Here is a 25,229-nt window from a genome sequence, read left to right on the forward strand (position 1 = left end):
AATAACATAAAAATCACCTGATAAAGGTTAACCTGGTACAACGTGGCGAGCTTCATCACCAACAAAATGCCAACTGATATCTTTTGGAAGATGTTGTCTACATCCACAGATCCGTCTCTCCAATCAGTTGGTTGTGATTTCCTGGTTGTTGTGCAGTTCACTGTGGAGATGATTTCACATTAAAAAACTGTAGAAATAGCACCGCCTACTCTGCCTTTAACCTGATTGGCTGTCTCTGGCAAACAGAAGGCTTAAAGAGCAGGTGGGTGGAGCTTCTGTGCTTGAGATGACCATATTGAGTATATCTGCTATCTAAGATATCTTCTCAGAATCAAGAGCAAATACAAATGTCAGCAGTGCTTAGTCTGTTGCAGTCTGACCTGGGCCTACTTAAGACACTGCTTGGAGTTATAGTAAATTCACCGTGCCAAATTTCTTAAGTGTTCCTGAGGTGTCACTAAAACTTTTCACTTTATGATTTATTACCTCATATATGCTCTGTCCAACTCTGCTTGGATAAGCAGCTGCTTGTTGTGTTTGTAAAACTGCCAAAAGGGAAGTCAGTGAATAAACTATGCAATGTCAACACTCATAACACGTTATGTTTTTTCAACTGCTGTAAATGCAGATACCAATAGATAGGCAAATAGTTAATGTCAACCAGTCAACATCTTTAAATCGGCCAGTCTCTGCTCAAAACATCAATGGGCGTATTTTCCAGTGGAAGCCACTGCAGGTCGCTCAGAGGAGATGAGGAGGGCAGGAAGTCAAAGTAAAGGACTAAAAAGTTCGTGAGGTGATTAAAGGACAGAGCAAAACTGCTTTGAGATGCAAAATCACATCACACACAAGGAATACTCACATACTGAACTCATTATTTGAAATGTGTGTAATATGAGCATCCAGTATATAAATGACAGAGAGTGTGTATAGAAGTCTTCACTTAAAAATATGTTTAAGAAAACAGGATGAAAAGAGTTTCTCATGCAAAATTATTCATTTTATAATCACATAAATTGCATTACTTTACCAATCTTTGATAATATGAAATAATCAACAATAGATTTACAATATTTTTCTTCAAAATATAGTGAAGAAGAAGTAGAAAGTAGTATAAGATAGAAATACTTCAAGAAGTATTATAAGACACTGTCAGACAAATGTACATTTAGTGTACTTTGTGTACTTTGTGTTGGCGTCTGCTAGAAAATGCAACAAGGTTACACTCATACTTGCATGTACATATTCCATATGCATATGTGATCCAAACCACACACATCCATATACTCATTTAGAGAACCACCTAATTTTTTCTCAAAGTCAACAGAGGTAAAACAAAACCACTGAGGTAGAACCTGAAACCAGGAGGCTAAAGAATTTTCCATCATGGCCACCACAGGGTACGCCTTACCTCTAAACACATTTGCTAACTGTCCAGTTGCAGCTTTAAATAAATGCCCTATTTAGGACAACCATTTTTGCTATGTAAAACAGGAGAACACCATAGATAAGCTGAACCTCTTATAATAGGATGAGATATACAAAATTGTCAGATATACTTTTGGTCAATTAAGGTGGACAGTTCTCGGTCTATTCCACAATAAGTTAGAAGTTCAATAAAAACCTATGCTAAAATGCTGATCTACAGCAGGTTCAGATATGCTGACACTAAACATAGTGCAGTTTAAGCTTAATTACTGCACACAGCAATGATGACCTTTTGATGGTGCTAGATAAAACGTTAAGACACCATTGCGGTTATCATAATTGTTTTGGTCCCTAAAGTCAAGCTGGTGATTTAAGCAGTTCAAAGGGGCCTATTCTGTTCATCCAACTCTGATTCTATTACAGTAGCTTTGAATGATTCATAGTTAAAAAAGAAAATCCTTATTTATCTTACACTGGCCCTTTTTGTAGCCCCATAGTACAGCAGGGGCTGTGAGCACTTCTACTTACAGGGCTATGCAAAAGTCTTGAGCTATATTTCATTTCTTTATATTTTGCTAGAAAAATCAAAAGTTGGTCCCGCTATTCATTGAAATATGTGAAAACATATATGGAAGTACAATATATAAGGCGAAAACACTGTTTGTACAACCACCTTTATTCTTCATCATAGTCTGATCTGACATTTATTTAAGTAGTCTTCAGAAATACTTATCCAGGCTTCTTGAAAGACATTCCAAGCTCTTCTTTGGATGTTGGCTGCCTATCTTCTGTTCTCTATCAAGATAATCCCACATTGCTTCAATGTTGAGTCACAGACTCTGGGGAGGCCAATCCACGACTGATAGTGTTCCACTCTGTGCTTTGCTATATGCTTCTTTGTCAGGTCTTTGTCTGACTTTTTCCTGTTTCTTAAGGACACGACTTTCAGATACTCTTGATCTGCTAAATAGAGTATTTATGCCTGCCACTTCTTCTTTTGTCTTCCACTTGTCCAGTTTCCTCACATTTTTCAAGGATACACTGCACACCATGCTAAGATATGTGGGGATCATCTTTTTTGTTTCTTTGTATCTTTTCATATACTCAACCAAAGAAATGGGAAGAAGTTATGTGTTTTTGTGACAGGCTGTCACCAGAAAAGTGCCTAAAAAAACAATTGAAAATGGTTCTTTTGCTGATTTATCCCTTGAGATAGATGCTTTTTCTATTGTTAGCTTGCTTAAAAAGTGGGGGAGAATTGGTAGCCATATTTACATATGTGTCTAGATTTAAAATTCATGCTTTACTTGAAGTTGTTCCCTTTAAATATCGCCTGTTTAGTAATCAGGCCACACTTTCCAATTTCACCTGCGCTGTACTTTTGCTGACTTTTTGAAGAGGAAGCAAATGTCCCATGGGCTATGCCACTTTTGCACAGCAGTGACTTGCGGTTGTGGACTGTGCCATTGCATGTAAGATGGGGGGTGACACAGCGGTTTCATCAGTCCTGTCAGTTTTTCTGTAGCTGCTCTTCAACTTCCTCATTTGCTCGTCAGTGCTGTTTCCTCTTTCGCGTACTGATATGATTCTTGTTCAGCGGACAACTTCTTATAGATCTGCTCTTTTAATCTCTCGAAGAACACAAACAACACAAAACTTTGCTTTACAAAGTAAAAGGTGTGCGCTCTGTCGCCGGGTTTGAATAGTCTTCGTTTTTCAAAGACCGCATGAACATTGAGCCGTACGTGAAGCTTGTGCAAGACTGGTGAGTACAGAGGCATCGCAGCAGAATTTAAGCCATTTACTGACACATAAAAGCTCTTTAAGTCTAACAACACGGTGATCTCTTGCATGTCCGCAGCTTCAATGCGCCCCTACCTGTTTTCTGTGTGAGGGAGAAAGAAGCAGCAGACTGAAAACTTGGACAGTCATGGATGTCTAAGTGCAGTAGCTGTTTGTGTGTCTGTGTGTGTGTCGAGTGAGTGTGTGATGTCGGGAGACACCACCACCCTGTCCTGGAGGAGCATGTCTCCGACCAGCCAGTCAGATTCCTTGGACCTGTCTCCAACAGCGGGTGTCCACAGGGACGCCCTCTTCCAGGTGAAGATCATCAAAGTGTGTTTCCTCAGCAACAGCCCCAACCTGGGCAAGAACTTCAAACTCATCCGCTGTGAGGAGGGATGGACTGTCAAGGTAGACCCTTTTGTACTCTTACTTCATACTCTACTTTCATCTACTCTAAAACTATAAAAGCTTTACTCTGCTGTGCTTATCAGATAGACTCAAATGCTTTAATAATGTTCTGCCGCCCTGCTTTCCGCTACTCTTCTCTAACTTTTCCTGACTTTATTGGCATGACTGCACTCAGATGTATTCTTCATACCTTCTTCTAGGACAACGAAACAAGGAAGTCTATTTTGGATTTCTGATAACAGGATGCACACACTGATAAACAACCCTTGTGCTGGCGTTTAGCCTTCGCTTGAGTTCTCTAAACCTACGTCAGAACAGAATTTATTTGCATGATGCAGCACGCGTTGTAAAGTTGATTCCAAACTTCTACTGGAAAGCTAAAATTCAATGTGCTTCTCTGTAATTATTTCAATCCCAGAATCTGATCAGCACGGTGCTGTCCAGCGGCTGCGTTGGTCCAGAGATAAAACACACCCAATGCTACGGCCTCCTTCTCAAACACCTCAAATCCTCAGAGATACACTGGCTGCACCCTGATCTCACTGTGGCTGAGCTCACCCACCGCTACGAGCAGCAGCACCTAGAAGCTGAGTGGAGGTCGGTAAACCGGTCACATCATTGAATATTTTGTTTTGACTGGTTTTGACTGGACGGTACACAAACACAAAAAAGGATTCTTCGGCAAACATGAAGCGATATTTTTGAGTAAAATGCAACTGAAATGTATAAAATCAAAGCTTTATCTATTCATATGATTAATCATTAAAGAAATGTGCTTGGTATGTACAATCTTAAAATACACTGAAGATTTTTTGGAGCCTTTTTTGGATAGGGACAGTGTAGAGAGACAGGAAAGTGGGGAGAGACGAGCGGCAAAAGTCCGCAGGTCAGACTTGAAGGCAGGCCTACTGCTCTCCAGCCATACGGCATATGGTCGCCTGTGCACTCACCGAGCTAAGCATCCCACACTAAAAATATTTAAATAAAGTGTACTCTATCTATCTAAATCTAACAAAAGTATCGATACTAAGCCATGAATCAGATATTTCATAAATAACTAGCTGACATTTTTGTTATTTGTGATATCTCTAAAATAATATAAAGTTTATGACCATGAAGTGTGATCTTTGTTTGTCCAGATATGACTTGAGGATCAGATACATCCCATCAGACTTTATGGAAAGATTCCAAGATGACAGAACCACCATGCTCTACTTTTACCAGCAGGTCAGTAAAATTGTCAGTGTTTTCGCACCTTCTTCTTTGCAATTTTATTTAAGTTTACACATTTCCCCTCAGGTACGAAGTGATTATATGCAGCAGTATGCCTCAAAAGTAAGTGATGGAATGGCTCTACAGCTTGGCTGTCTGGAAATCAGGTAACATCTCATGGACAAAAGAAAAACTGGGCAATAATTGTGCATACTTTCATGGAAAACTGATGGATGGTACTGTTACTACTTACAGGAGGTTCTGCAAAGACATGAATCCAAACGGATTGGAGAAAAAGTCAAACTTTGAATTTCTGGAGTAAGTTTAGCATGCATGACCTTCTTACTTCTCATGCTACTGCCTGTTTACCTTTTACCTCAGGCCTTTCATGCCTTTGTGGTACATGCAGTTTGTACCACTTTATTGTTTTTGTTAGTTTTTTTAAAAATAGACCTGCGGCACCTATTTAACCAGTATTTCTCAGAAATAGAAGGGCTTTCTATTTCTGAGAAATGATATGTGGAAATGTGGTGAAAGGTGGATGAAAAGGAAGAGTAAAAATGACCAGACGCAGTCTCCGGTTAACACAAAAAGCATAAAGTGCATATTTCTAAAAGTGAAAGTTTCACACTACACCTTGTTCTAAAATAGAGAGATGCAGCGTTGCATCAAGTTTTTGTTTCATTATAGCTGTCTGACTTCCCTTTATTCCTCCGTTAGGAAGGAGATAGGACTCGACCTGTTCTTCCCCAAAGAGCTCATTGACAGCATGAAGGTATGGAGCCAGAACATTTCGATACAATTTCTAGTTACAAGTTACAGAATGAAATCAAATGTGCCTGATTGTCGCCATCTGCATCTGTGTATCAGCCCAAGCAGCTGCGTCGCATGATCCAGCAGACGTTTCAGGGCTACTCGACTATGAATCAGGACCAGTGCATGGCGAAGTTCTTCACCACTCTGGCTCAGTGCTGGTGCTTCACGCAGGAAAGCTTCGCCTGCCAACTAGTAGTGAGTATTTGATGTGTGAACTGGTTGTCACGTATCCTGACACTGAATAAAACAAGTGGTTACTGAATTCTAACATGCTTGCTTTGTTTGAAGATAAAATGCAGTGCAGTGTTTTATATATATGTTTTTCATTTCTTTATGTTCACAAATGTGATCTCTTCTCTTCTCAGAGAGGTTTCTAAATTTTATTAATGTCTGTGCTTTGTGTCTCTATAGCAAGGCTGGAGCTTAACAATAGACTTAGTTATTGACCCTGATGGGATTAGCCAGCACACTGAGAACTCAACGGTGAGCTTGAACTTTCTCTTACTTATATTAATTGTTGTTTGATCTCTTAAAACAAATCTGTCATGGTGTTTGTGTGTATATGTATATATATACATACATATATATAATTTTTTGTCTAAACCTTTTCAGCCCATCTGTTTGGCCAAGTTCTCTCAGGTCCGCAGCATCTCCTGTACTGCAGAGAGTGACGGGCGAGCTCTGCTCAAAGCACACATTGAGGGAGCCAAACAGGTAGCACTGAACTTCCTGATTTGTTTAACTGCCTTATTTTGTTTCATTTCTACCTTTTTCATCAAATCCCTTGAGGGGTTAAATGGTCAAAGACTTCCAGGGAACTAATGGAAAAGGTTTGATAAAATGTTGAAGTACAGTAGGTATCATTGTCCCCATCACCGGGGAAGAGTGATAGGGTTTATGTTCTGGATTTTTTTAATTTAATCACACTGCTTTTACAGACAGTAGTTGTGTTGTAGAAGTTGCATTGACTATATCTTAATGCACCCAGTGTTTTTTAGTTCTTAGTCCAGATTAAATAATATGTATCTTCCACCCTCCAGCCACTGTCAGTGAACACTTCCTCCCTGGCAGTAGCAGAAAACATGGCTGACCTGATTGATGGCTACTGCCGACTGGAAGGCGCTGAACGTTCACTTATTGTCAGCCCCAACAAAGGTAAAAGTCATGTCCGTCCATACAAAGAGTAAGGGTCTTGAAATTAAAAAATGTCTTTTACAGGCGTGTCCTGGCCAGAAAAAGAGCTGTGTAATGGAGTTGCATAAACTGGTATCACATACATACTCGAGATTTTACAATATATTCATGCAGAGTGTGATTTTGAGAAGCTTTATGGTGTCATTGTGACGTTGTAGGGCATGATATTGAAAAATAAAGTGTGAGTTGTACAGCTCCATGCCCTTTCATATAACATATTATGCCTGATATGGTTTCTTGAAAGGTTCAACTTTGACCTTCTGCGCTAACAATGAAGGTCAAGTTCAAACACTTACCTAACCTACATACTCATCCCCTCCGAGGCCTAATATATTGTTGTAAAGTTTGAAGACAATCTATAAGAAGCTGTGGGTAACATAAAGTTCTGAATGAGTTTCACATTTCGTGTCACTTTGACCCGACTTTGACCAAAATTAAATCAGCTCAACCTGTTTATGCGATCTACCATCGCACAACATTTGAACATGATATCTTGAAAACTGTGGATGCTAGATTGCTAACAAACAGACAGACAAACAAACCAGCAGAACCAGTTACATAGTCCAACTGTAAACCAATTGCAGGGTGAAGATAACTGCATCCAAGTCATTTAAGTCATCTAAAATAAATTAAGAAAGACTAATTCCTTCAGTTTTGGTTGATTCTGCAGCTCATTCCAGGGGGGGGGGGGTGGAATGACTATCCACCCATCTTCTAAACCACTTATCTAGCTAAGAGTTGTGGGAGGGCTCAAGCACATCCAAGCTATCATGAATTGATAGGCTGGGGACAGTTTGGACATGTCTCATCCTGCAGTTATCCTGATACTTACTCTTTGCCTCTTGGCTCTCACTTTCCATTCCATTACATTTGACATTAAAAAATAAAATTAAGCCATGTTTTTCCCACTTATTGCAGTAAGTAACAGAGCATGAAACTGCGGAAAAAAACTTTAATTATCTAATCCTACCATCTATGCCTAAACCAGATATCTGACTCTTACAGGGAGAGATACGCGAATGAAACTTCCTGACATCCCAAAATGGTGAGCGTGATGAGTCATATTGGAAAGTTGTGTTTTTTTAAATGTTATTAAAGGTGACACATTGTTTTTTCCTCAGTGGGGATAATTTAGTAGAAGCATAACGTATGTGGGTGTAGTTTATTTTAAGATCTTCCTCCTCTGTGTTCATTTTTTCATATGTCTACCGCTCACAGCTGATATGTCCCAGATGTTTGCTGAAACGTTCGCTTGTATACAAAATGTTACAGAAAGAAAGAAACATTTTTCTCTCTTTTTCTTCCAGTGGTGGTTCCAGTGCTCCCAGTAAAGGTTTCAGTAAGTACTAATCCAGCTTCTAGAATTTTACTTTTAACTTTAAAAGCAATGCATGTATACTAATAATGTGTTTTTCTTTTATTCGTTTAACTTTAGATTCTGATATTTATTCTGAAATCCCTGAAGACGGAGCTGACATTAGTGGTGAGTAGTATTTTAATTTAAATCAAAATTGATCCTCAAGCTCACGCAGATTGTATTGCTACCAATGAGCCAAAACCATCTGTCAGTTAAGATGTTTGTGTTATTTTGATGGTCAGTTGTGGGGATTTTGTTATACAATCCCCTTCCGGCTGCTCTCTTCCTTATTGAGAAAGAATGAAAATGTTAAAACATTGTTACAAAACAGCAAACTAAGAAAAGCTGGAGTATTCAAAGTGAGTAAGTGGAAAGTTAAAAATGTACCCTTAAAAACTTCCCTGGGTTTAACCAAAATTATACATTACTGTGCAAAAGTCTTGAGCCACCCTCATTTCTGTATATTTTGCTTCCAAGAAGACTGAATCTAGTTTTGGTTTTTTTTGTGTTTTTTTAACGTCGCCTTGAGCTTCCTGAAAGTCTTTCAGTGTTTTTCCTTGGACATTGACTGCTTTTTCACTCATTTCCAGTCCAGTTCTATAACTTGACCATTTTAAGAGTGTTTGGGTTTTTGTTTTGTTTTTTGCTTCTTTGTTGTTAAGGTACTTCACACTTATGAATCATTCAAACATAAAAAGGCACCTAACTCAAGGGATGAGCCAGTGTTCTGTTTTCACATAATAACTTGGCAAAGAACCAATTTCTTTAGTTGAATCTATAAAAAAGGATTTAGATAACACAGTTCGGCAGACATACAAATAATATTTTTGCACCAGTGAGGTGATCCCCAAAGAGCTGTAAGCTGAAAGCTTGGGGTATCTCAACATTGTGTGCAGTGTGTCCTTAAAAAAATCTGAGGAAACTGGACAAATGGAGGATAAAAAGAAGAAATGGCAGGTGTGGGAGATGCGTCTGGCTATTGAAGGGTTGATCGATGTGTTCACTGAGGCCTCATCAGAAATGGTCTTGGTTCGATGGCCAGCTGGTGTCAAGAAGTACCCTCAAATTTTGATCCACTATGGAATGCTATCTGAAAAGCAACTGGTCGACAACCGCTTCATTTTTCAGCATATCAATGATCCCAAACACACTGCCATTGCAGTAAAAGAACACCGGGGTAGAAACCCAACATTATCAATCACAGATTGGCCTCCCCAGACCTCAGACCTCAATATTATTGAAGCAGTGTGGGATCATGTGGACAACAGAACAAAAGGCAGAAACATCCAAAGAAGAGCTTTGAATGTCCTTCAAGAACCCTGAAGAGCTATTCCTGAAGACTACTTAAAGACATGACAAGAAAGCTGATTTAGACTATGATGAAGAATAAAGGTGGTCATACCAAATATTGACTTTGTTGGAATTGTACAAACTCTGTTTTTGACTTATACAGTATTTTTATACAGGTGCGCAGATGTTTCAATAAATAGCTGCACGTATTTTCCTGGTGGTATAGTTTTGGCAAGACTTTTACATAGTACTGTATATTTATTTTGGTTTACACCTACGCAGGAGGTTTATTAGATGATAGCTGCAGTGAGGAGTTTACACCTTCTGAGGTACTTGTAGTGGCGTGTATGCGGTACCTTTGGTGCAGGCTCTCTGTGGCTGGTGTCAAATACTTTCGAGTTGTAACGTGGTCTGTTTCACCTCTCATCCATGTCCAGTTCCACCTCCATCCTCTGGATGTCACTATTAAACACAGATATCAAGGATTTATATATTTATAGAAGCGCATTGATCGATAAATATTTTAGGGCATTTAGATCTTATATACTTGTTTTCTTGGTGTGCTACTAAAAACAAAGGTAGCTTTTCCTTTTTTTCTTTTACACTTGCTTGCTATGTTCCTTTAAATATCCAGGAGATGTGGGTAAGTAACAAAAAGTGTCTGCGTTGGAGAAAATTTAGCAATAAAACTAAGGTTATTATTATTAATATTTACATCAAATTATATGCATGAGCTGTTATCACCATCAAAAGAAATAAAAACCTAGAAACTGGAGACCATACAAATAGAAAATACAAATACAAAAGCCGAATATCAAGTAAATTCAGGAATTTAAATCAACAGAGAAGAATACAGGACAATCCAATTGTGAAATCTGTGTTTTGTGAGTTAAACAAACTTCCCAGGACCCGTGTAATGGTTCCACTTCATTGGCTAAATTGGGCAACCTAAGGCTGTCATTGGAAGAAGCCAACAAAGAGAAACAATGCTAATAACAATACTAACAGTAGCAGGCCTTGGTAAACCCCTCCTTACACTCCTGCCTTCCTCCCTCAGTGTATAAGTACAGCGATGGAGGTGGGGATTGTCACTTACAGGAGAACATGATGCGTACGAGGAACTAGTAGGTGATAACAGGAAGGTGGGAAGAGTAAGGAGTCAGTTCTTTCCAGCAGGTTACGCTGATGATGTGACAGTTCAACATCTATCTGCACCAAAAAAAAAAAAAGATAAATAAATAAATAAAAATGTGTGAACGTGAGCCTACAAAGCTCACATTGTAGTTTCACTTTGAATGACTCGGAAAATGAACATATTGTGTGACACAGAGGATGTAGACGTGTCCCAGTAACATGGAAGGAAGTACAAATAGTGGCAAGCCACACATCCTGTTGTGTGTAGGTTTGTCTTTTTGTTTTTTTGTCTTGTCTTGTTTGAAATGAACAGCTTTACATTTACAGCACATCACCTAACTTTTAAAAGAGGGAAACATGGAGTTTTTTACAAAGTGAATTCCTGGACATTTCTCAACCTGTGCCTTTGTTTCTGTGTGCAGAAAGGCACAAGATCTCCAGGGAGGATTTCGTTGTGGGACGGATCCTGGGCGAGGGATTCTTTGGAGAGGTTCACGACGGAGTTTATAAAAGCCCAGTGAGTCCATCTGTTGTGTTGACTAACTAGCCTCACGCTAAGGCTCAGACATGCTTGACAAGAACGTCCCACAAATATCCATCAAACCCAAAGCTGAAAATGTGAAAAAGGTTTGCAAATGTAAACCAATGTGCGTGTGTGTTTGCAGACAGGGGAGAGGATCCGAGTGGCCATCAAAACATGTAAGGACTGTTCGGCTGATGTAAAGGAGAAGTTTCTCAGTGAAGCCGGTGAGCGCATTGCAGCTGCAGTGATTATTTCCTTTTCTTTTCACTACACATGTTAGCCAGCGTGTGCAGGGGTTTGTGACGCAACTGCAGCACGTAGGAATTTATAACAAAAGCACTTGAGGGGCAAGTGGGGTCTTATATGGGTGGGTTCTTATATACTTGAAAGTGAAAGCGTTGGCTAATTTTTGCATAAAGAAGTAACGAGTAAAGTGTGACAAGCCAAGAGTGAAATGTGCTAGTTTAGATCATTTGAAGGTTTTTGCACCAGTAATGAGGCTGATATAGTGAATTTCCTGTTGTCTGCTTGTAGTTTCATGTAATAACTCCGATGGCTAGATGTGGGAGTCTGGAAGCCACAGGTTTTATCATCCATTGCAAAAACATCAAAGCTTGAGACGTAACAAGCTTTGCAGTTTTCTGTTCTGAGATAGACAAAACATTCCTGAGGTCCGGATCTTTGCTGATGGTTAAACTGTTTAAATCAAGCGTTACATTTTGAAATTTAATGGTCACAGGACGAAATATCCGACATTTTTGTTACGCTTTTCCCCAGAAATGCCCTTCTTCTTCTTCCATGATCACCAGCAGCACTCTTCTTATTTTCTTTGTTTAATCCAGCATTCACATTTGCATTTCTATGTAGCACTTGTTTTGGTCTCAACCTTGTGCTGTGGCACTCATCACGCTTCACTAGCTCCAAATTCACCAGCTAGCCGCACGCTTCTTTGCTGGGCATGCAGTGGGTGTTAAAACAAAAAGAGCAACAGAAACTCCTCTGGACTCAGGTTTTTAGAGTTAAGCAAACATGCTCTTTTGGGTGAAAACTGTATGACAGTAAAATATATAATAACATTCGATAGGATTAAAGAGATGTGGGATCTTTTAGGGCATGCCACCTGATGGCTCTGGTTTTCAAATCTCCTCTGTAAAGTAAAGTTGAACATGTTTTATTTTTAGGCCTATCAAACGTGCACTTGCCCGTGCTCATCTGATGGGAGGGGAGAAGTATCGAGTTTGCTTCTGAAGAAAATAATTATAATATTCTGCATAAAGTATGAACAAGACTTGCACGAAAAGCAGAAGTCAAATGTATTTTTAGGTAAAGGGCTTAGGTTAGGCACAGTGGTGTGATGGTTAGCACCATTGCCTCATAGTGGGAAAGTCCTGGGTTTGAATCCACCACCTGTCTGGGGCCTTTCTGTTTGGAGTTTGCATGCTCCCTGTGTTCTCTCTGAAGCCATGCAGTTAGTAGGTTTAGGTTAATCTGTGTAGTTGTCTGTCTCCTTGTGACAGTCTGCCTAGGCTGGAGTAATGCTAAAAAAATGTTGTAAGCAGGACTTTGGGGTTAGTATGGCTTTTGTTTTCTGTAAACAAAAAGCCGTAATATACCCAAGAACCATTGCTGCATGTAATCTCTGTCTGTCTCTCCAGAGAAAATAGTACATTAGTAAAGTCTGAATTCTCTCTGTTAAAGACTTGATGAAAAATCTGGATCACCCCCACATCGTGTGTCTGATTGGAGTCATTGAGGCCGATCCTGTCTGGATTGTCATGGAGCTCTATGAGCACGGAGAGGTATGTTTTTGTGTTTTTATTCTAATGGCTAACCTAAAGTGTCGTAACCTAAACCGTGACTTGCAACTATGCCGTGTTTCGCTCACAGTTGGGGAACTACCTCATAGAGAACCAGTACAGCCTGAGCACAGCGACGCTTGTCCTCTACTGTCTACAGATATGCAAAGCTTTGGCTTACCTAGAAGGTCTCAACATGGTGCACAGGTAGCACATTTTCCACAAGTAGTGTGCTTTCATTAACTGCAGTGTATTTTAAGACAGAAGCTCAGCAGGACTGAATAAAAAACATTTTCATTTTGCAGAAACTTTAAAGCCTCTCTGCATGTTGTGCAGATATTAAGTGAAAATGGTTTGCATGCTGATTTCTTTTGGTGTGATGTTTCTTTATTCTTTGCGTCATCCTGTGGTTTCTATTCTCTCTGTCTCTCTGCGGGCCATAGAGATATAGCGGTGAGAAACGTCTTGGTGGCGTCTCCAGAATGTGTCAAACTTGGTGACTTCGGCCTCTCTCGCTACGTAGACGAACAAGAGTATTATAAAGGTGCATGCACCGACAAGTTTCGAATGTTCGTAGAAGTCAAAATAAATGTCATGTTTTTGCTTTGCCCGTTTAACTGCACCCATTTAACTTAGTGAATCTCAATTAATCCTCTGTGTGCAGCTTCAGTGAGTCGTTTACCAATCAAATGGATGGCGCCGGAATCCATCAACTTTAGACGTTTCACCACAGCCAGTGACGTCTGGATGTTCGGTGAGAAAAAACAACAACATAAAAAATTCATTCTCTCAGTTACACATGCAGGTCTTTACTCCGTCTGAACACAATACAGGCTTTTATTAAACCAGGAACAGAAACAAGTAGTGCTTAAAGTTAGTTTCACCACGGTACAGCTTGAGGTTTTCACTCAGTTGATTTGTAATTCCTCCGGCTGTAGATTGATGTGAACCATGTTATTTAGTCCTTCCATCTGATGTTTTTTGTTTTAAATGGGCATTATTTTTAAGTCTCATGGACTATATGGACAAAACACAGGCATCAAGCTGCTCAGACACTGAAACCAATACCATGAAGCTCATAGCACACAGTTTTTGGGCTGATGTTAATGCTTGAGGAGTCCACTTCAATTCATTTTTTAAAATTTAGAGCCAAATCACAACAACAGCCGTTTCACAGCAGCTGTTGTTTTGGCATCTTGAGGCAGTGTGAAGCTCTGCAGCTTTGGTGTCAGCGAAACATTCGGAGTTTTTAAAGATAACCCACCTCAGCACTCAGTGACCCATCTGTGCAACATAATGTGGTCTGCCGCTTCATGCCTGAGTTACTGTGGTTCCCAAACGCTTTCTCTTTGCAGTAATACCTCTTATAATATCGAGGGGGGTTCATAAAGATGCAGATTGATTTCTGTAAAAGCAGACTGTGCCTGATTTTACACACCTATGTAGGGCTACAGCTATCGATTTTAGTGATCAAGTGTTCTACAGATTATTCCATTAATTAATCGAGTAATAGGCGACAAATACTTATGTCTTATTAACTACTACAAGCAAGTATTCAAAAGAAACATTGGTTTCCAACCTAAAATAAGTCATAAATTAAATGGGTTTCAGTCTTCTGAGAAGGCTTTCTTAGTATGTGTGTCTGTGTGCGTGTGTGTGCATATGAGCAAGTGTGAAAATGAGTGATTGAGTATGTTCGTCTACATTGAAGAAAAGTGAGCATATCAACTTTCTCAGAAGTGAGCACTTTGATGCAACGCTTCCTGCTGCCGAAAACAGGCGTGCTGGTGTTGCAGCTGTCAGTAATTATTGTACATAATATTTAAGTGACCCACCTAAAAAACCCAAGTCAGAGGCTCAGACTTTCCTGGCACATGTACACATTTTTAAAAATATTTTTTTAAATATTAAAATATTATCAATACAATACAATACAAAATGTATTTATGTTTTATATTAATCATTTGTAAATCAGTGAAACAAGTGAACCAGCCATCATCATTTTACATTGTGGGCTACAAAAAGCCCACAAGTGGGCCATACCAGGCCACTGAAACTATGTTATGAATCGTAAAATTACAAAAAATGCTCCCTGTTAAAGAAACTGTAATTCCTGTAGTAGATGGTGTCAAAACAGGAATGTGTTTTTCATCGTTTATCTACCAATTAATTAAATAGATGTAGATTGCGGTGCTTTATATTGTAACATAAAGACTGTACAATAATACAAATCAATCAATAAGAAGAAAAGCTGTAAAACTTCAATAAAGGTAAAAATCTATGCACTCCTTCACATTTTCCAAAGCTGTCCAATGTCCCAGATTCTGGCCCCGGACCATATGTTTGACACCCTTGCTGTAAACTAATGTTACTAAAGCCTAGATTTGAATATAATTTAGTATGCGTGCTGCATATTACTAGTAACAAGCGCTGCGGTTTTGGACCTTTTCCTGAGCTTGCCGGTAACAGCTACAGCTCCGGTAACAGTGTGTGTAGACAGACTCCTCTTTATTCTCTGACAGCATCATCTTCACTGCTGCTGTTGTTTCTCATGAGTCTTTTTGTTGAGATAAGTAGGGGCTGCTTGATTTTAATGGTGTAAGACATTTTATTCACACAGGTGCTCCTAAATACATTTGTACTGGTTTTAGTCACAAATTTAGGTGAAAGGCTCACAACTGTGCAGTGGTCAGTAGCCGCTGAGAGCTGCATAGTCGTGGTTTGAACAAAGCATTGCAGTAAAGAATTTACATTGTGGTTCTTTTAGTAATCGAGTCATTCAGTGAATAATTGCAGCACTACACCTACGGGACTGAAGACATGCTCAGTACTTTTGTTCATGTAATGCAGGGGTGTCAAACATACGGTGCGGGCACCAGATTTGGTTGGGCAAAGACTCCAATCTGGGCCAATGGACAGCTTTAAAAATGTGAAGGAATGCATAAATTTTTACATATATTTTCATAAGTTTTACAGCTTTTCCGATTAATAGAGACCCCTCCCTGCCACTGAAATTTATACTACACTAAAGTAATTAAGTAACAGATAAACGATGACAATAAAGCTCCTGTTTTTAAAATATCTACTATAGAAATTAAATTGTTTTTCCCATTTTTTTACAGTGAGGTCACAGGAAAAAGCATGATATAAAATTATTCAGTTTTCTTAAAAATCACCTTGTTTGATTTGAAACAGAATCAAAAGTGTCTAAACATCATGAGTGTGTCTCTTGAAAATCAAGTTTCATATCTGAAATAATAGTTTAGTTAGAAACATTAAAAAGTAATCTTAGAGACGAATCTGGTGATGTCTATATAAACCGTATTGGTGTGATGAAAGTGTAAGTGCCAGTCTCAGTGTGAATAGATAAACGATTTTTAATATAGCTAATCATGTGTGTGTGTGTGTGTGTGTATGTGTTCAACCAGGTGTTTGTGTGTGGGAGATCTTCTCAATGGCCCAGCAGCCGTTCTTCTGGTTGGAGAACGGGCAGGTGATCACCCAGCTGGAGACGGGCGTTCGACTCCACAAACCGCAGCTCTGCCCGCCCATCGTCTACTCACTGCTTACCCGCTGCTGGGCCTATGAGCCCAGTGGCCGTCCCAGCTTTGGCGAGCTTGCCTGCTCCCTCAGGTGCTCACCTAACTGAACACATGACCCGCAGTACCTGCAGAAGGACTGATACCACTATTCAAAGTTATATAAACTGATGATGCCTGTGTTTAATAGTGACATCCACAGGATGGAGGTGGAGCTGGAGAAAGATGAGAGGCGAAACAAACCACGGTCCAACTCGATAGCATTTGATCCCAACCACACGGAGCCTCCACCAAAGGTACCACACATGCACCAATATGAGAATCTCAGAGGGTCTAAACTCTGCCCTGCAGCTGTCTTTAAATAAACTTCCTGTCTAGGTGTAAACCAGCATAGACATAGATTAGGCTGAATTACTGCACACAGAAATGATGACATTTTGATTATGTCAGATGAAGTCTGAGTTATTATAAAGTTTCTGGTTCCTTACAGTCAAGTTAGTTGATTAAATGACTTAAAAAGGACCTTTTCTGCTTATTTTATCTCAGTGTTTTTCACTCTTTGTCTGTTATAGTAGTTTGATTTAGTCATAGTTCAAAAAATCTTTATTTATCTTATAATGGACCTGTTACCACTGGTTTCCTCTCCAGTTCCAGATTTTTATTTTTTTTTTCAGGTATGTTACTTTTTATTTTTTCCTCCACTTGTAAATTTTTTCCAGAATGTTTTAACTACTTGAATCAAACTTTTCAGCCTTGTTAAGTGGCTTAGTGAAAAAGCAGCCAATGTCCAAAGAAAAACTTTTAAAGACCTTCAGAAAGCCTGGGCCACAGAAGATCAAGAACTCATACAGAAATGAGGGGTGGCTCAAGACTTTTGCACAGAACTGTACACACATATATTTTTGTTGCGTTACAACGCATCTTGAAAGTGAAATACACGAGAGTTTCTGCTTATTAAATGTGTCAAACTTTTCACTTTGGTCTCATAAAAGAAGCTGCAACTGCAGATGCTACATGCTAGTTCCTAGAAAGCTGGAGATAGTGTGGAAGTGAATGGGGAAAATCCAGTCTTTCATTAACTCACATAGATCACTTTCTTTTTCACAAGCAATTTTCAACCGTTTATCTTTGGTTGCCTTTTTTATACGCTTATTGTGATTTTTAAAATGTCTTTTGTCACGTGTATGCAGTTTAAAGTAAATCCATGTGAAGAATGAATTATATAAATGTGTTAACCTACATATCGTCCTCTTTCTTTCTCTTAGCCTTCCAGATCAACAGGCAGCACCCTTCCCCAAGGCTCACACATACAGGTATCTAAACACACTTACACACACAGATATACAATAGTGTACACATACATGTATATTTGTGTCTAAATTCAGATTCACCTGCGCGCGTCCCCTTACCCAGGTAACACATATTCAGTGAATGTTAATACAGTTTTGAAATTTGAAATGTTACCTTCACAAAACTGCTTCTTATCAGCAATTGAGTTATTGATCTTTTCGTATTGCTTAACAGCATGAGAGGGAAATCTCTTAGGCTACGTTCACACTGCAGGTCTTAATGCTCAATTCCGATTTTTTGATCAAATCCGATTTTTTTTGTCTGCTTGTTCACACTACACATAAAATGCGACATCAAACGCTCTCCAGTGTGAACGCTCAAAGCGACCCGCATGCAAAAAGAAGATGTCACACAACGCGCTCTGTTTAGACCCAGAGCAAACAATATTGTTTGACTGATTGCCCTTAATATAAAGACTTCGGACTTTATGTTTCCAGATTTTTGCTTTAAGTTATTTTGTTATTTACATAATAATGTAAATAACCTAATAATGATCCTTTTTGCTGTTTTAGAGGAGCGGTGCTTCAAAGGATACTTGTAGATTTCTGTCAGAATCTGCAGAAAATACAGTAAAAATAAAATGTTCATATTTCTCCAACGTTGTCTTCCCAACAGTTTCACCGGATGGTAGGAAATCGTTCGCGATGTCCTATCGGGCGCTTCTCCGGTGCTGATAATTGGCGTCTGTCTTGTGTCAGTGACGTAAAAGACGGATTTAATGCGACTTGACCGTTCACACAGCAGTCGCTTTCTAAAACATCGGATACGTATCGGATTCAGTACCACATACGAAAGTGACCCAGATCGGATTTGAAAATATCGGATTTGTGCCGTTCACACTGTCATACCAAGATCGGATACGGGTCGCATAGGGGCGAAAAAAATCGGATTTGATGCGCTTTCGCCTGCAGTGTGAACGTAGCCTTAGAGTCACGTTCGTCAGTGGAAGCGCTTCTTCTGCTTTTTGACTAAAGGCGTTAAAATTGGATGACTGGAGGATGTAGTGGAGGAAACAAAACACTTCCCCCTACACATCATTGAAGGGGGGAAAACTGTTTTGCATAAGCAACTGAGAAAAGGTTACAAAAACCACATGAGGTTTTAAATAACTGCCTGCGCTGTATATAACTATCTGCACCAGTATAATAAAATTAGTAACATGTCAAGGGCATGTGTGTGTGTCTGTGTGTGTGTTTGTGTGTGTTTGTGCATGTCTAGGTACCTCCAAAGGATAGCAGCCCAGCATGGGAGAAAGAGAGAGTGGAAGAAACTTTAGAAAGACAAAGAAGAGAAATGATGATGGACAAAAAGTGGCTGGAGCAGGAAGAGAAACAACTGGTGAGAGATCACACACACACACACACACACACACACACACACACACACACACACACACACACACATAATGCAGCCAGGTTTGAACCACAGGAGTTTAGCAGTGTACCAAAATAAAGTGATACATGTCTGATACTATTTCATGGGACTATAATTGATTACACATAAAGAACTAAAGCTTATTTTTAAATGTGTTTTCCTGTAGGGTCCTGCTGTGGGACGAGATACACAGATCAAGGTACTTTCTTCTTCTTTTCCTCTTGTGCAAATCATGCTCAACCCAGTTGAAAATACAGCTGCTCGGCCATGCAAACTCATGCCGTGAAGCTCCTGATGCACAGTTTTTTATGCTGATGTTAATACCAGAGGAGATTTGGAGCTCTGCAGTGTTTGAGTCATTACAGTACTAGCAATAGCTATGCACCCACCTCAACAGTGAGCCCACTGTGCAACTTTAAGTGACTTCCCACTTCCTGGCGGAGTTACCGTGATTCCTAAATGCTTCAGATTTTCTGCAATACTGCCAACAGTTGATCGTGAAATATCTAGGTGGGAAGAAATTTCATGAACTTACTTCCAAGGTGCGAGGAGAAGGACAAAGATCTGGTGACGTGAAGACTCCAGCGACACATGAAGCATTAAGGAACAACTTTATTGGTTGACCAGCGCGTTTCAGCTTATGGCTTTCATCATGGTCACAAATCGAAACGCATTGGTCTTTTGTCCACATAGTGTAAAACTATAAATGTTAAATTGGTCTTCCATCTACAGTTCGATCTGACAAAAATTCAGTGGTGACTTGTTTTCATTGGTAACATCAACAGAGTTTAACCTTTTAAGACACAAACCTTGTTGTGCTTTAAATAACTCGTGTGGTTAGCTTAATAAGGAAGTTGATTTACTCAAAACTGTGGTAATGGTGTGGGGTGGGGGTTGGGAGGGTGATTTATTTAAACATATTAGTTTCCAAAGATTATTTAAACTCTGCTGGCTAACCGTAATCTGTTAAGTTGATAAAGAGTATCTGTGTCACCGTTTCTCTGGTGTTATTTGCAGCTTCCTGACAGCAGCTCAAAAAACGGTGAGTCCACTTTAAATTTTTAGGTGTCTTCAGCGTACATACACTTTTCTGTCTTTTAACTGCAGTGTAACGTACAAAATTAATTGATTAATTAACTAATTAGTAAGTTTCAAATTTAGGTCAACATGTAGATTTGTGTTGTACAATATTATAACAAAGGCAGGAATGTAGATAAAAAACATTTCTAATCCTTTTTTTTTTTAAACCGTTAAACATCAACTGTTCATGGAGTGTGCAAAGTCCTGTGCTGTTGGCATTACTAGACTGATACAGGGCTTTGTTTTACTAGATTCTCTTCTGTGTTTCAGGTCCTCCACAGAAACCCCCAATGCCAGCTGCACAGGTAAAAGCGCACAATAAATGATATTTTTTTTAATCAAAAATAGTTAGGAAAGGGTTGAAAAGGTTTAAATGTGGACATTTTAAAGCTTAAATGAAGCTACATGCCAGTAAGAGCTTTCTTGTACTGCTGCAGCCTCGTCCCACAGCTGAGCTGGACCGATCAGGTGATCAGGTTTACACCAATGTCATGGCGATGGTGAAACAGGTGGTCCAGCTGAAGAATGATGTCAACACACTGCCGGCCTCTGAGTATCCCAATGCTGTCAAGGTAGGTCTATGGTGGTATCTATGATACACTGAGGATCACCTTTTTTCAGAGCACACAGTACTGACAGCAGAGGGCGCCGTTGGTTTAGCTCAAGCAGACATAAAGCTTTCTATCAGGTGAAGGAGAGTTTATACAACTAAACAGGAGTTCCAGCATTTAAAACATGGGACATTTGTGGTGTTATTAAAATTAAAAACAGGTGCACTAGAGGGGCAACAATGAGACAACCCCCAAACTCATCATGTCCATGATTAGTGCTGTAACTGTATGATACACTGACCTTTTTTCGGAAGTAGTTTGAGCCACTGACAGGAGAGGGCGCTGTTGTTTTAGCTCATGCACACATAAAGCTCACTATCATGTAATGGAGAGTTTATACAACTAAACATGAGTTCCAGCTTTTAAAACAAGGAAGACTGTATTTAGAGTAATTGATCCTTTTATCCTTCCTCGTCCTTACTTCCACATGTCTCTCACTCCATTCATCTTCGCTTTTCTCCATCATCCACCTGCAGGCAGTGGGTATCTCTCTCCGGACCCTGATTCAAAGTGTTGATGAGATCCTGCCCTCTCTGCACTCCTCTGTCACCACAGAGGTGAGTTTCAAGTATTGTCTGCCTTATGTTTTGTGACAGTGTATGCATATCAGCCAGCAGACCAGATGCAGCGTGATTTTCTTAGAAGATTCACATAAACAGAAGTTATGTTCTGAGACAATGTTAAATGCTCAATGCTAAAAGGCTTTAATAGTCCAAAGGTGAGGTAGAGAGTAGTGGGTAACAGGCTGAAGGGGACTGCAGAAACTTTAACTGTCAGGTTAAGTATGTGTGTCGATATAGAGATTATTACCATTTGACACTTTATGCCATATATAAGCATACTAGATCATCTTTTCAGTCTTTATACTTTTTTTTTTACCTCCTGTTGTCCTGTATGATCTGAGCTTCTTTCCGCTCCGTCCTAGATTGAGGGCACAAAGAAACTGCTGAACAAGGATTTGGCAGAGCTGATCAATAAGATGCGACTGGCCCAGCAAAACTCCATAACATCACTAAAAGAGGAGTGCCAGAAGCAGATGTTAGCTGCTGCTCACACTCTTGCTCTTGACTCCAAAAACCTCCTGGATGCCGTGGACCAGGCTCGAGTCAGGGCCAACCTGGCCAAGCCCAAACGTGACTCAGAAGATGAAGAAGATTCTGGGAAAGACACACAGGTTCCCTGCTGATCAAACGAACTTGAAGTTTGGCTTTAGTTATGAAAGGATCAGTTCCTTTCTTGAGGACATTTGGAGGCTATTATGGTGCAACTCTGTCCCGGGGGGATAGGGGTGTATCAGCTAATGAAAGATGTCATACTGTATTTGTATATGCGCTTAAACAACTGAACTGAAATGCTGAATGTATTAATAATATTTGTAGTGTTTATTCTATATTTTTACTATTAAAAATTATGACCTTTCTGTGTTGCAGTGGTAATTTTATGATATAACAAATTAAGGATAACAAATTTTTCTATCTGAATGAAAAAGGTTGTGTTGGCCGCCAGTGCTACCCCTCAGCCTCCTAATAGATACAACTGTGGTATTAATGTAAAAATTCTATGTTGCCTTGTTCTCAAGTTTTTGCATTCACACCTGTGACCTTGATCTTTAGGTCCAGTTCACTTCAGTTTGAAGTCATTCAAAAAATTTTGGTAGATGTTATCAATTTGAAAATCCTACATCGCCTCGTTCTCGAGTTATCCCAGTCACAAACGTGCTTGTCCACGCTGGCCGCCCACCCGGCAGTTTGACAACAATACGTCTGAAAGGTAAAAAACTACACTGAAATGATGTACTAAAGTTTGTTCATGTGCTCATGTGGTTACCACAGCAAACCATCAGCACACCCTTGAATATTGTGCTTTTAACATCAGTCCTGTTAAATGGCTGTGGGGTAAACTCTCTAGCAGGTAATTTGAATAGCTGTTATTGTGCAATGACAGCCTTGGGCAGCCTTGGGTGGGGTGTACAGACTCGAACTGCATTCATTCACAGTCGTTCACAGTAAAGAAAAAAAGGACTATATTGTTGCTTCTAAGGAAAGTGGCCAACTAGAAATACTGTTTTTGACGAAACAGTTTAAAACTTTTTATTTCTCCTGTTTGTAAACTGAATAAATTGTTAAATGTTAATATGTGTTGTTTCTTCAGACTTTAATCGTGAAATCCAACAAATGACACGAAACAGGTGTCGATAGCAGAAACTGTTTGGCATTGGCAGGGAAGATTTTATGAGTGCGCTTTAGGGACGTTGTTACTGAAATACTCTCACACTCTCTACTGAAATTTTATATTTCACACACATTACTAAAACACTTTCACACACACACACACTAATGGAAACTGAGAAGATTTCAGTTGAACAGGAAGTTGAGAAAAACAAACAGTGCATTTCAATACAACGAAAACCACGCTGATGTCTACTCAACAGCTTGTTGAGTACAGCAGCAAAAGAGAACAATTTTTTTGGCCTTGGTAGTGACCATCCGAACACTGTTGTAGGATAGCAACAAGTCTGGACCTCCTGGCCATGCTAAGTTGCACCATGCTGACTGCACCTACAATCTGGAAAGAAGACTGCGTGACGGTACCTCAACTACAATGAAATTTCATCTGATCCTCTGAATTTTTCACATGCATCCTTTGAGATGAGAGGCAATGAAGAGGATGTCATAAAAAAATGTTTTACTTGTGCCCTGCAATGTATTGAGTCTTTCAAAACAAAAATTCAGGCAATATCAGACAAAAGGGAGTGCTGAGTATTATACACAAACTCTTTTGGGATTTCTTGTTTCTTGTGCCTGATATCCAGGTGCCAAAGCGAGACTATCCAGCATAATGTAATGTTACCCGTATTTTGAAATGTGTTCTCATTGCTCACTGTCCTGTTCACCCAAAACACCTTCCTATTCAGTTTAAACGGCTTCCTGTTCACCTGAAGCAACTTCCTTTTCACCTGAAACAGCTTGGTTGTCAGTAGTGTGCGTGAGAACCTTTCAGAGTTTTTATTAGGTGTAACCCACATATTCAACTCTACCCAACCCCAAAATTCCTAGACAAACTTGGTACCGCTGAAGGGGAAATTGGGGCTTTTCAATGGTATAAGATTTAATGCCAAGAAGCATCATTACAACCTAAAGATAATAGACAAATTTCCTTACTTTTTTGTAGGCTGACATGCACTCATCCAAATCTTTTAATAAGTAGTGCTAAAATTTCAACAGTGTTTTGTTAACTTGACAAGTCCAAGGCCTATTAACTGTTTTTAACTTGCCTTAGTTATCCTGACTCTTGCTAGCATAAAAACGGATTTATTACACAAAATTCACTGGACTGAACAATTCTCAGAGTCCCAGATTTGTAGATTTACACAGGTTTGACCAATTTGCCAAGGTCTGGAGGAAGCCCCAAACCATCACCCTCAGGAAATTGGTTAGGTCTGCCCAGGAACCACCAAGGCTCAAACCTATCATGAACTGGAAATTGTTGGAACACTAGCCTCACTGTCCACAGTGATGCATATTTTGCAACGCCACTGACTGAGAGGGTGCCAATAAAGAAAGAAGCTCCTGCTCCAAATAAACACCTTTGAGCTCAGCTGAAATTTGCAGCTTCCCAGATGGACAAGCCAAATACCTTCTGGAGAAAAGCTTTATGGTTAGATGCTTTTGGAAGCTTTTGCTTAGGGACAATCAAATATTAGCGTTGGGGTTTGTGTATATATTTAAAATATTTATATAAAGACATAGCTGTACAATCATTCCACCCTGGAAAAAGAACAGTTCAAAGAAATCATTAAAAGCCTAAAATTACACTGATGGCCATGATGAGTGTATATAAACCTCTGACCAGAACTAACAATGTCTTTACACGGACTTTTGAAAAAGAAGGTTTTCACAGGAATCTGAGCAGTCCTGTGAATAACTAAGCTTATCCAACAGTAAATGAGAGGCTAAGAAGCAGCCAAGTGTTGCCATAATTATCTTGTTGGTGGAAAGGTTGCCAGGAAAAGAAAATGTCAGGTTTGTAAAGTTTCATCTGAACAAGTTACAACTCTTCTGGAACAATACCCTTCAAACAGAAGAGACCAAAGCGGAGATGTCTGACCGTAATGCACAACAAAATGTTTTACAGAAACCAGTCAAGCCAAATCACCCCAAACACCTCAAACCAACTGTCAAGTACAGTGGTGGAGGGGTGACGATTTGGACTTTCTTTTGCAGCCGCAGGGCCTTGGTGTTTTTCATTCACTGAGTCAAACATGAACTCTTCTGTATACCAAAGTATTCTAGATCTGTCCAACAGCTGAAGTTTGGCTTAAAGCTGGGTCAT

General features: G+C 39.6%; 1 protein-coding gene across 1 annotated transcript; it reads left to right on the forward strand.

Moving 5' to 3' along the window:
* Positions 1-2,776: 2,776 nt before the first annotated feature.
* On the forward strand, positions 2,777-22,317 carry LOC116327901 (protein-tyrosine kinase 2-beta-like). The gene is made up of 30 exons (XM_031749594.2): positions 2,777-3,193; positions 3,290-3,621; positions 4,040-4,218; positions 4,761-4,848; positions 4,921-5,000; positions 5,089-5,151; positions 5,554-5,608; positions 5,704-5,844; positions 6,061-6,132; positions 6,262-6,363; positions 6,690-6,804; positions 7,849-7,888; positions 8,151-8,182; positions 8,279-8,326; positions 11,047-11,141; positions 11,290-11,371; positions 12,846-12,946; positions 13,035-13,150; positions 13,387-13,487; positions 13,608-13,697; positions 16,372-16,576; positions 16,673-16,778; positions 17,748-17,795; positions 19,051-19,170; positions 19,373-19,405; positions 20,224-20,248; positions 20,557-20,591; positions 20,724-20,858; positions 21,374-21,454; positions 21,823-22,317. The coding sequence occupies exons 2-30, from the start codon at positions 3,418-3,420 to the stop codon at positions 22,081-22,083; spliced, it is 2,853 nt and encodes a 950-aa protein (XP_031605454.1). The 5' UTR covers positions 2,777-3,193; positions 3,290-3,417; the 3' UTR covers positions 22,084-22,317.
* The last annotated feature ends 2,912 nt before the right edge of the window (positions 22,318-25,229 follow it).

The sequence above is a fragment of the Oreochromis aureus genome, linkage group 23 (genome assembly GCF_013358895.1).
Source record: "Oreochromis aureus strain Israel breed Guangdong linkage group 23, ZZ_aureus, whole genome shotgun sequence".
Lineage (NCBI taxonomy): Eukaryota > Metazoa > Chordata > Actinopteri > Cichliformes > Cichlidae > Oreochromis > Oreochromis aureus.

Coding starts and splice junctions, on each gene's coding strand:
- LOC116327901 (XM_031749594.2), top strand. CDS start 3,418: ATGTCGGGAGACACCACCACCCTGTCCTGGAGGAGCATGTCTCCGACC. Junction 11,372..12,845: donor GAAGTTTCTCAGTGAAGCCG/GTGAGCGCATTG, acceptor TCTCTGTTAAAG/ACTTGATGAAAAATCTGGAT. Junction 20,592..20,723: donor CCCCAATGCCAGCTGCACAG/GTAAAAGCGCAC, acceptor GTACTGCTGCAG/CCTCGTCCCACAGCTGAGCT.